Source organism: Ailuropoda melanoleuca, chromosome 1, assembly GCF_002007445.2.
Source record: "Ailuropoda melanoleuca isolate Jingjing chromosome 1, ASM200744v2, whole genome shotgun sequence".
Taxonomy (NCBI): Eukaryota; Metazoa; Chordata; class Mammalia; order Carnivora; family Ursidae; genus Ailuropoda; species Ailuropoda melanoleuca.
The window spans coordinates 148,070,471-148,083,722 of record NC_048218.1 but is presented as its reverse complement, the minus strand read 5'-3'; the positions used below and the strand labels follow the sequence as shown (position 1 = coordinate 148,083,722).

The 13,252-nt window shown below is 35.1% G+C and overlaps 1 protein-coding gene across 1 annotated transcript in view; it reads right to left on the bottom strand.

The window, feature by feature from the left end:
- Window positions 1-13,252, bottom strand: part of GLCCI1 (glucocorticoid induced 1) — a 119,894-nt gene that overhangs the window by 24,736 nt on the left and 81,906 nt on the right. Inside the window, exon 5 of the mRNA XM_034642946.1 lies at window positions 3,583-3,699. Coding sequence (XP_034498837.1) covers window positions 3,583-3,699 — 117 coding nt within the window. The remainder of the gene's footprint in view (window positions 1-3,582; window positions 3,700-13,252) is intronic.

Sequence of the window (13,252 nt, the reverse complement as noted above, 5' to 3'; positions counted from 1 at the left end):
CTACCACAGAAAGGAAATAAGAAAAACAAAGATGAACAGGGTAAATATAAAAATAATTTATGATCTCTATCTTTGAATGATAAAGTTGACACGTAGGATTCATAATGAGGTGGACTGTTAATCACTGATTAACACATGAATACTATTTCCTATACCCAGCCCTGGGCTTCTGCCATCTGTGAACTGCTCCCTGCTAATGTTCTTTGTTATTGATGCACAAGATTTTTTCGTATTAAAGTTGTAACTCTTGTCATACATGTGCTGCTTACTTTAGTATCAGATATCTTTCAGTACTTTTATGGTTTTTCATATTTAAATATTTAACCTATCATGATTTATTTTTGTGTATGGTGTGAGGTACTATGTTTTTGCTACACAGTAATCAAACTGCCAGCATTTATGATTCTATATTTGATTTCCTTATGGATTTCTATATTCGATTTCTGATTTCATTTCCTTCTTAACAGATAATCCCTATACAGAGCTTCACTTTAATTGCTATTTTGTAGTACAAGTTGGTATCTTATGCGAAAAGCCTTTTCAAATTTTCTATTAGTTGACATTAGTTTTCCATATGACCTTTGAGAACAACTTAAGTAACGAAACAATTCCTTTTCAATTTCCATTGGAACTCAATCTGTTTTTAATTGCTATTTGAAAAATACTGAGTCTTCCCTTCCCATACATGAATATGTTGAGATTTCCCATTTGGGTCTTGGTTTTCTATTTCATATTCTCAGTAAAGTCTTATAATTTGCATATTTCTTTTATGTCAAATTCTAGCCATTGTGTATTTTTCTTATATATATATATTAACATGTTATTGAGAACTGTAACATAACAAGCAACATATATTTGGTGTCTGTCCTGGTTCTTGACACACATTTCCTAAAATTCTTGTAATTTCCTGAGTGATAGGTATGCTAGAGGCATCTTTTGGGTTCCAATATTTGGTTTCTGACCCTGGAATCAGACACAGAGCTCCTAAATCCCTTGAAATTTCCTGGATGATAGAAAGAAGAGTCTTCTATTCTAATGAGGTGAATCTGGCTCCTGGATAGCTTCAGGATGGGGGCTAGTCAACAGAAAGATCAAGCCATCATTATAAGCTCGGAACTTCCAGCCCCACACATCATCCTCTGGAGAGGGCAGAGGGGCTGGAGATGGACTTAATAATGGATCATGCCGATGTGATAAACCTTCCTAAAAATCTCTAAACTATGGGTTCAGAGAACTTCCAGGTTGGTGAACATGTATCCACAGGCCAAAAGGGTGGCACACCCCAACTCCATGGAGGCAGAGCTGCTGCACTTGGGACCTCTCCAGACTTTGCCCTATGTACCTCTTTATCAAACTCTTCATCTGCATCCTTTTATTCCTTATAATAAAGGAGTGCACATAAGTGATTCCTTGAGTTCTGTGAGCCATTCTAGCAAATTATTGAACCTGCAGTGGTTGTTGGGAATTCCTTCTTTATGGCCAGGTGGTGAGAAGTACAGATGACAATCTGGGACTTGTGACTGGCATCTGGGGAGGGGGGCAGTCTCGTGGGACTGAGCTCTTAAACTGTGGGGTCTGTGCCAACCCTGAGTAGTTAGTGTTACAATTGAAATGTAAGATGCTCAGTTGGTGTCTGGAGAGCTGGCAAATGGTATGGGAAAACCTCCCACACATTTGGTGTTAGAAGTAGTCTAAGTAAAGGGTACAGTGGTTTACCTTCATTTGTATAAGAGAAAACTACCAATATTTACGTTTATATTTTATCTAATCATCTAACTTCTCAGTTTTTTTCTTTTTGTTATGAAAAATTATAATCATAAGCATAATTAAATGCTATACCATAATGAGCCCTCAGGTGCACATCATCCAGCTTCAAAAATTACCAACATCTGCCAATCTTGCTTCATCTAAATAGCCATTTTTCTTCTGTTCTTGGATTATTTTAAAGCACATTCTAGACTTCATACTTCACCTACAAATATTTCAGTATGTATGGCAGATAATTATTTTTGCACATAACAACGTCAAAAATTCAGTGTAAATTAGGAACATTTGCCTAAGTCTTTTTTGTTACGTCAGCAAGTCAACAGATCTTCTATAAATGCCCTGGGCTCTTACGGAAAAGGTGCTTGAAATAAACAGAGTAAGAATAATATATTATTTCTACCATAATAAGAAAAAAATCATACTTTGTCTCTATAATATTGCCTTTTTGAGAATTCAACATAACAAATCATACACTATGTAGCCTTTTGCTCCTGACTTCTTTCACTTAGCATGATGTTTTTGAGATTCAACCATGTTCTTGTAAGTATCAGTAATTCCTTCCTTTTTACTGCTGAGTAGTATTGCATGAATGTTATAAAATGTTGTTTTATCCATTGACCAGCTGATTGATATTTGTTTCCATTTTTTGACTCTTATAAATAATGACTCCGTGAACACTGATGTAAAAGTCTTAGTATGGACATATTTTTAATTTCTCGTGGCTAGATATCAGAGTGGAATTTGGGGGCTCTATGGTCAGTTTACGTATGTTTAACTGTTTAAGAAAATGCCAAACTGTTTTCCAAAGTGATGGTACCATCTTGTGCTCCCATTAGCAACAAATGTCTGTTCCAGTTGATCCACATCCTCACCAACACTTGGTATTGGCTATCCTATCAGTTTCAATGGTTTAGTCCGTTCACTTTGATTTTCTAAATATAATCATATCACATACAGATAAGGAAAACTATTTCTTTTTCTCACTGCTCTGTCCAGAGCCTCTAAACCACAAGCAAGTAATATCTATATGGGCATCTATGACTTGATTTTTATTTTACAGAAATGTTTCCAATATTTTATTGTTAGGATATCACTACACTTGAAGTTAGTCACATCAGGAAGTATTATACTTTTAGTTAATAAGGTTTTATCACATGGGAATACTGAGTTTTTATCAAGTGCTGTTCAGCATCTGCTTTGACCTTATGATGCAATTAACTAAACTAACACCTTTCTTAATGCTGAATCATCCTTATGTTTCTGAAACACCCTGATTAGATTTGTTTTGATTCACTACTTGGGTTTCTTTTTCTTTACTACTGTATTTGATTTACTACAATTTATATCAATATTTTAAGTGAATTCAGTCTAGAACAGCATTTCCCAAACTTATTCCATGGGAAGGACATGTTCCTGGGTGGGGGTGAGGAGGGACCCCCAACAGAACTCTAATCTTCAATTTCTTCTTATGTAAAATAGGGGTAAATATATATAAAGAGATAAAGATGGCTTAAGGTACTATTAGGAAGACTGAATAAGATAATGCCCACAGTTGCTTAGTAAGTGAATGAGCTAAGATTTTAGTATCAGTCATCCATCCTTGAGATGACTACACTCTGTTATGTCTATTATTAAAAGAAAATTACATATATGGAAGGGCAAAAAAACTTCATGCAACAATTTAACCAGTAGTAGTACTTTAGTAGAGCTAGGGATTTTATATTATTAATTTTTTAATCCTAAAATAGTGGATTCCCCCTTTATAATGAACCCTTTAAAAGGAATTATTCAAATGTGGACAAGAAATTAGCCTACCTGAGTGTGATTGATTGTTATATGGTTGCCATGAAGAGGTGACTGACGATCTTTCTCCTTACTGTGCCGACTACTCTGTTTACTACGTTGTAGTTGCTGCCTCAGTTTGGCAATCTGCTTTGGGGAGAGGGGAGGAGAAATAAGATGAGAACAAAAGTGAATACCAGTTTTTAAGTACTTCTGACTTTAATTTTTGGATAGTAATAAATTATTTTTTCCTCAAAGGTTTCAAGAAGAGATAATATTTCACTGCCAAGATTTATTCTTCTAAGTTTCTAGGATTAAAACTACTGAAAATAAGAGGTACACACTTCCAGTTATACAATAAATAGGTCATAGGTATGTAAAGTACAGCATAAGGAATACAGTCAATAATATTGTAATAACTATATTTGGTGACAGAAGGTAACTAGACTTGTGGTGGTAATCATTTCATACTGTATATAAATGTTGAATCACTATGTTGTCCAACTGAAACTAATATGTCACCTATACTTCAATAAAACAATAGGCTATAAATGTTTCACTTGTACAATTTAAATAGTGTTTTGGTAAACATGTAGACTAAATATCTCCACATTATTTCATATTTGACCTTTGTATACGAAGAATATCTTCTTCTTTAAACACTTTTTATAAGGCAAAAAACTAGTATTTCATATGCCAATTGATTAAAGTCAAAGCCAATATATTAATACAGAGACCACATTCGTTTCTAAGTTCCCATGTTATATAAACAAAATGCAATTACTAAACACTTCAAACTTGTAAATCTTTTGGTAGTGAGGAAAATCAAAGTATTTAGTATTAGCAACTTACTAGCATTGAATATCTTACTATATATTCTTCATAGTCACTCAACTTTTTTCTTTCCAGCTCTATTGAGATATCATTTTGACATATAGTATTGTAGTTTAAAAGTATAGAACGTGTTGATTTGATACTTGTATATATTGCAAAATATGCCAACATAGCATTAGTTAATACCTCGACCCCATCCTATAATTACTTTTTTTGTGTGTGTGTGCGTGGTGAGAACAGTGGAGATTTACTCTTTTAGCAGCTTTTAAATATACAATACAGTATTATTAAGTATAATCAAAATGTTATACATTAGATCACTAGAACTTATTCATCTTATAACTGAAGTGTGTATCTTTTGACCAACCCCAATTTCCTCTACCCTCCAGCTCCTGGTAGCCACCACCACTCTACTGTTTCTATGAGTTCAACCTTTTTAGAAGTGATATCATAAAATATTTGTCTCTCTCTGCCTCACTTATTTCACTTAGCCTAATGCCTTCAAAGTTGATCCTTGTTATAAATGGCAGGATATCCTTCTTCCTCGTGGCTGAATGACATTATAGTGGAGATATACACACACATATACACTACATCTTCTTTATCCATTCATCTGTTGATACTGGCTATAATCATAACTTTAAAAAACAAATATAACTTAGAGTGTATTCTCCTAAATGGAATGGTAATACTCCCAAGTTTAAGAGAAAAGTCATTATTACAGTATGGCTCGGAATTCATTAAACTACTGGGTATTTGCCAAAAAAATATACAGCACTAATTCAAAGAGATAATATGCACCCCTATGTTTATAGTAGCAGTATTTACAATAGTGAAACTATGGAAGCAGCCCAAGGGTCTTGTTGATAGATGGATGGAATATTATTCAGCCATAAAAAAGAATGAAATCTTGTCATTTGCAACAAAATGGATGGAACGAGAAAATATAATGCTGAGTGAAATAAGTCAGTCAGAGAAAGACAAATACCATATGATCTCACTCATATGTGGATTTTAAGAAGCAAAAGAAACAAAGGAAAAGAGAGAGAGAGAGGAGAAAGACAAACCAAGAAGCAGACTCTTAACTATAAAGAACAAACTGATGGTTTACCAGAGAGGGGATGGGTGGGGGATGGGGAATACAGGGAGTGGGAATTAAAGAGTATAGTTATCATGATGAAAAAAAATAATTAAAAAAAAACCCAAGATCACATATGCAATCAAATGGTGCAGTGCCCGGCATGTGGTAAGGGTCTGCTGAATTGAAAACTATGCCCATTTCCGGTTTGGAGCAATGGCCCCCACACAAAGTCCCTTGGAATCATCTGGGAAACTCAAAACAAAACAAAACAAAACAGAAATAACGACGACAACAACAACAAAAAACCTCAAACTCACAAAGTCCTGCCCAACGCAGATCCCTGTGCCTGCCCCAGACTGACTTTTGTGGCTCTGTATAGTCTCTATGCATCAGCATTGGGAGCCCTTGGTCCAGAGCGTTTGAAGTGACAAAAATGCAACCACCAGACCCATCTCCGACTGCAGATAGCCTACGATGCCAATATTTAGCAGACAGAGGATTCTATCATGCCACCACAGCACTGTAGGACATCTTCCTTTGAATTTATTGTGGCAGAATAAACTTCCTCAAAATTAAATATAAGCTCAAAACTGAAACGTAAGTATTGCCAGAAGGTAAATTCAAACAGGAACAATTTATATTAAACACCAACCTGGATGGAACTCAAAAAAAATCTAACACATTTTAGATGATGTATAATCTGCTTCAAATATGCCAGACCAGGAGTAAAATATTCCTGAGCATTTTATAGGGGAATAATTGGCATTTGGGGGAAGTTATTTAATATTGGCATTTTTTTCTTTGTAGAAAAGATGACACTAATCAACTAACAGTTATTCCTTGAACACCTATTGTGAGCCCAGCTTTATATTACCTACTTAGGCAAAGTGTAAACACAAAGTCAAGTCTGTAAAATATATTGATTTCCTCAAGGACATAAAGCAAAAATACAATGTATTTTAATATTAGGTACTTACCTTGGATAACCATGGCAATAAAAAGCAAAACAGACAGTTGCTACTAAAACCTATAAAAGCTCAAGAGGAAAAGTATATAGGTTGCTAGGAAAACTCATTTTTAAATGGAAGGAAATAAAGCACCTGAACAATGGAATGGTTTATGTCCTTTCTTTTATATTAAGATCCTTAGATTCCTTCAGTTGTTTTCTGTTTTGGGTTTTGTTTTGTTTTTTGTTTTGATTTTTTTTTTTTTTTAAGATTCCTTCAGTTTTTTAAAGCTCTTTGTAGCTTATGGACCTCTCATACAACGTTGTTTCAAAGATATACACATAAGATTATCTATGTTAATGTTTGTGTTCCCTGCTCTCTGTTGCAATGACATAATTTTCTTCTAGACAACATTAATTTTCATGAGAAAAGGAATCAAAATTAGTAGGTAATCATTATAAATGAGGACAGATTATTCTCTATGACAAAAAATAAATAGGATTTCAAATTGTACAAGTCATTTAATTAGGATAGAGGTATGAAATTAACTGTTTTCTGAATATTAATGATGTTTCAGTGCTGTTTCAAAACTGGCAAGAGCTTGTACAGAAGAGCCCATAATGCCTAGAGATTAATCAAGGCAATTTGTAATTTTTCATTTTAAAAATAATCTTTAAAAATAAACAAACAAAAATAATCTGAGAATTGATCAATTCTAATCACTTTATTTTTAAAGGCCTTGAAATATCAAAGTAAGCCAGAAAAGTTTTTGTTCTTAACAGCCTTAACAAATCCCTGAAAACAAAAAGCATCCATCATGGTATACACCTTACTTTGCCTGGAATACCCAGTTAAACTATGCAGCCTTATAGCTTTCACATAATACTGCTCATCTCTGAAATATTACATAGCTACACTCTTGTCTTCAATTCAGTAGAGATTAGGGTAAAAGGGAGCCCATCTTCCTAAACACATATACTCAGGTTACAAATTTTAGTCATGAACTATGTAAAATGAAAGAAAGACACCGTAAGTCCTTCTTTGCTTCAGAACAAGATGGTTCCTGTGCTGTTACAACCATGTTCAGAGAGATACATGACAATGGAAAACACTCTCATCATCCATAGTTTTTCTTAGAATTTCCCTTCTCTTTTTCCTCTGATGCTGAAGAGCCCACGGCCATCTGAAGCCAGGGGAGAGCTGACTTTAGAACCAGTGGAAAGTAGACATAAAGTTGTCTCTGGGAGGAAGGGGCAGAAGGGCAATCCCCCTTCCCCACACACATACACACAACCCATCCCACCTCATCCACAGCTCTGAAGCTTTGCCCAAGACAGGCTCTGTAGGCCCACATTCCACCAGGTTGCACAGAAGCTCCTGGTCCTCACTTCAGGGGATCTACCCACCCCAGTCACTACGATGAAATGCCCACACAAACTTAATTTACAAAGGGAACATTAAGCTTTACTGACTGGATTTTTTAAACTAAACTATAGATATATCTGACTTTGTGTTTCTAAATATTCATTAGCTATTCTGTAGCCTTAGGGGAAAAAATTAAGAATGGATCTTGAGGGTATTCTGCTAAGTAAAATAAATCAGCCAAAAAAAAAAACAAAACAAAACAAAACAAACCACCGTTTTATCTCACTTATAATGTAGAATCTTAAAAAAAATTTCACAGAAACCAAGAGCTGATTGGTGGTCACCAAAAATGGGATGGGGGACAGGAAATGGGAGACAGTGGGTCAAAGGGTACAAACTTCCAGTTACAAGATGAGTAAGTTCTGGAATGTAACGTACAGCATGGTGACTATAGTTAACAATACTGTACAGCAATTTGAAAGTTGCTAGGGGAACAGATCTTAAAAATTCTCACTACACACAAAAAAACTACCATTATGTGAGGTGATAAATGTGTTAACTAAGCTTATGGTGGTAATCATTTTGCAATATATCCATGCATCAAATCAGTACACTGTATACGTTAAATCTACACAATGTTAAACGTCAATTATAGCTCAATGAAACTGAAAGAAAAAAAAATTAAGAGGGAAGGAGAGAGGAACCTCTTTAAACATGAAAGGGGTTTCAAGCACATGAGCTCCAAAGTTTAAAAAAGCTAGGGAAGCTAGGGAATAAGTGACCCTGGGTCACAAAGAAGAAATAATAAGTGTAGAGAGAAGAATTAGCATAAATACAAAGAACTGACTAAAACATTTGTGAAACTAGATGAAGAAAAATCAGAGACTGGCCCCACTCAAAATCTGAGAACTAGGAATACATTTTATTGTAAAATTTTGGAAACCTAATTAACATCGTCCCTATTCATTTGCTGTTTCTGTCCTGTTAGTTTTCCCCACTATTGTTAAAATTTAAAAACAAAATAAAACAAAACTCAGCCTCAAAAGACTGGTTGAGTACGTTCGCCTCAGATACTGAAAGGGAGAGAAAGATTTCTCACAATGAATTCTACTCCAGAGTAGGCCAGGGAAATGAGAAATCTTAACTTAAAAGGACTAAGAGCTAGCAGTAGGAAAGGAAGCAGGGTCCTGGAGCTTCAGGCAGAGAAGATAAAAAAAAAATGAGAAGAGAGCTAGTTTAAAACCAGGAAGGAGGCACTGTGCCACTTGCTTTTAAATTAAATCAAATTAAATTAGCTCATTCATTTTTTAATAAAAGCGTATGAAATAGGTACTATTATCATCCCTATTTTATAGGTGAGGAAAACGGAGGCAGAAGTTTAAATAGCTTACTAAACGTCACACAGTTAAGTGGTGAAACAAATATTTGAATTTGGGAGGTAGAATTCCAAAGTCTGCTCTCCTAACCATTATTCTCTACTGCCTAAACAAACAAGTTAATAACTAACAGGGAGACAACAAGATCGTAGAAAAATTTGACAACAGCTAAACTAACAAAACAAAACAAAACAAAAAGGCGAAACAACTATAAAAGATATTAACCCAGCATTTTTTTCTGAAAATATAGTTTGAGAAATCATGAACTTCAAGCTGTCATTCCCTTTTATATGAAAAAAAAGGAATATGTGACAAACTTGAGTGTTTATAAAGATCAAGTGTCTCAAAACAAAGGTTCTGCAGTCTAAAAGCAAAGTTAACATATTATATCCCTTGTCAGAGTTCAAAGGAATTTAACATGCAACAGTGCCTACTTTAACACCAAAAATAAAAATTTAGAACTTCTTATAATCTTTCCATAAATACAAATAATTAGTTATTTTTCTGTTTTTTTAAAGTGCCAACAGGCAAACTCTAACGAACTAATTGCTATTCATTCAGCCCCATGAAACGAACACAAGCACACGCATGCACAAACATCCATAAAGAAAGACCACAGATGTATGCAGGCACATGTACACGCATGGGTCACCTGCGTGCACATCAACCCTTGCACGCCCACAAACATGCCCTACTCGCCACGCACAGACGCACATAAACCTGCTAACCCAGGAACAGACAGAGATACTCCCACATACAAATTCATCCCCACAGATACAGCTAGCTTTGGGACTTTTAATGTAAGTTTTAATACAGAATTATATTTACAGCCACCATAAGGCATATTTGTCAACAGAGGTGTGTAAATAACATCACCAGACTAACATTTAAAAAACACTTAGTTCACAAACCTGCTTGATCCCATAAAATTATATTTACTTTACTGATGAGGACACATTCTCAAAATTAAAGTACCTTACCCAGTGTAATGTAACACAGCTAATAAGTGGCAGACCCAGTCCTCTAGCCTTTAATTTATAACCTCATTCTATTACCTACCAATGCGGCTGGAAGTAATTCTATGTTAATGTTCAACTGCAAGTAATTACCAGTCACTGTGTATTAGCTCATAATCTCAACCACTTTGCAAAGTAACTTCCTTTCTAAATGTTGAAGATATTGCAAGATGTGAAACTGAAATAAAGATGAACAAAAATGTGATGAAGCCGTTAACATACTAACCTACTGATCAGTGTTTATTTTTTTGACAAGCAGTTTGTATGACCTTAAAAATTCTTCCTGTTGGAGCCAATTTTAAATAATGAAAGAATTCTAAAACATCTTTCTAATTCAATTTAATATGGATTTAGACAGAGACTTTATTGGATAAATATTTGTATTTTTTAAAAGTTTATCACATAATTCCTTTGAGTTCAAAGGGATAGTCAAAATTCTTCAGACTGTTGTCTTTTAGGTCCAGAGAAAATATTATTGCAATTATTTCCCCCTGGTATGATATGATAAAAAATTTTAATACCAAAAATTAACAAAATGTCAGAGCAGAAGGTATATAAGGAAACTTCTATTTTGCTTACTTAAAAAAGGAAGACCACATCAATAATATCTATTTATCACAGTTTGATCAGATGTGAGAAAAATCCCTAATTATTTCACTTACTGCTCCAGATGGTTCCATCTAAGAAAAACTATCCTACTAATGAAAGAAAAGCTTATTGGTGAGATAAGGAAGCAACCCATGCTTTTTTCTTATTTCCACTGAAGGGCTTAAGAATGGCAAACCCACCTTTTTCAATTTATCTCTATCAAAATCAGAGATAGTAAAAAAAAAAATCAAAACAACAATACAAGAATATTATTTATGTTCTTTCTTGGAATATTCCCTCTGGGATAAAGAGCAGGTTTGCTAACTGCTTACTATAAAAATAGTGGATTTCCCCAAGCTCTGTATTCCTCTCCTGTAATGTGACCTACTATATGTGCATGAATCCATTTGGGCTCTCCCCATCACCCCATGGGACTTGATTCAGGGGAAACAAGGCAAACTTGATAGTCTTGATACTTGCTGTGCTGGGAATAGCAAAGTCCATTGTCTCTAATCCAGGCATTTCTGCCAGCATCCATGGAATAGTAAAAGGCTAATTTATTACACTGTGAGTAGGAGAAAGTAAAATCCAAGACCTGAGAGGGAATACTTTTCAAATGAAGAGAAAGGAATTTTAATGAAACAACTTGGAAAGATTGATTTATGTTCCCTACAGATAAGAGGACATGATGGACTGGTATCTGACTTCTACTCTAGATACTGAAAATGTCGAGCAAGGATGATCGAGATTTACTGTTGCACTAGAATCAGCCTAAACACCTAGACATGAACCAGACTCCCCCCGCCAAAAAATGCATGAGAGTTTACCAGGATCCACTTAGGAAATCTGAGTGAAGAGCTGTGCAGAGTTACCTTCGGTTCTACATAAGAGGGCCACCTAGAAGAGTGAATGGACTCAACAGCTGAGAAACTGAATGTTATTTCTATGATTCTAGAGGCTAAGGATGGAGCAAGCGACTCACAAACCCAGAAAGACAGAACAGTAGGGAGATGTATAGCAACAATGGATCTCCAGAGACTTCATGAAATTACTCTACCAAAGAAAGTAAGTTTCAAAAATCTGTCAAGCCCAGGGGCTGTAAAGGCATCTTATAATATATATATAAACCAGTCAAGGAGGCATATTTCTATTCCCCTTACCTCCCCCTTCTTCCCCCGAGCTCTAACTCCAGAGGAGTCAGAAAGAGCAGCTATAGAGTGACGAAGGAGGTGAGCAAGAAACAGAAAAGAAGGTTCCCTGATCTCTACACCGAGGAAGTCACCCAACCTTAGTGGGCCCTAGCTAGGACAAGGGGAGTAGCTAGAACCATAAAAGCAGCTGAAATTTGACCATTTTAAGAAATTAGAAAGCATGGTTGCTAAAAGGGACGATGGGGTGTAACAGTGATCAGATTCTGGTTTTGCACCATGGGCAGGAGACGAACTTCGCTCACTCAATAAGGACAGAGGGAGTTAACAAAGTCCTTTGTGATTATTCCTTAAGGTCTTAGTTGTTTTTCCTAATGTGTAATTAAGTTCTTTATGAAGTAGATTGTATCTATTTTTTCTTTTGAAATACATCCTTCAGACACTACTGGGCATACAGTCTTACTCATTTGATATTATTCCATGAACAAATGCAGTGCCACTAAACGCTGATGATATTTGCTAAAACATGTCTTCATGTTTTACCTTTAAGATTTACCTTCAAGATTTACCTTTCTTCTCTTTTACTCTACTAAACATATACAAATGAAGTACCATAAAAAGTGGTGTTAATTAAACCCTTATCATTTACTTAGACTCCTTAAACTCTAGTTATGCTTTATAAATTAACTTTAAATTGTGTTTTATAAGCAGGGAACCACATTTCTAACAAGTGGAAAAGTGCGTTTGCATATTTGCTTGGTTGGGTTGACAACCCTCCAGTGAACATAACTCAAAGGAGGAAAAGTGATCTTTTCATAAAGGAAAATGCCTCACTTAGCTTAGTTTTCTTAACATGAACACAACCCACAACTTCACATATACTGGTATCAATTATAATTTCTGATAAATGTATTGATAATCTGCCATTTCTGCTGTAGGTAACCTGCTTTTCTTCCCTAATTGTAAGAAAGTGTGTGTGTGTGTGTCTTTGACCTACAATTCCATTACACTATACCTAGGGGGGAAATTTTTTATTTGTCTTATTTATCCTCCTTGAAGCTGGTGGGCTTTTTCAATTGCTCTCCAAACATAGCAAACTTTCAACCTTTAAAAAATTTCTCTTCCCTGATGCTTACAGAATATTCTTACCTCCTGGAATCCCTAACTCAGTCTATTTCCCATGTTTCTTAACTTCTCTTTCATGTTGTCAACCTCTTTATTTTTTTTGTTCTATATTCTAGAAGATTTGCTCTTCCAGACTGGCAAATCTCAATTGAGAGTTCTGATCCACTAACTCTCTCTCCTGTTATGTGAATTTAATCTACCAAAGAGCTTCTTATTTTTAATT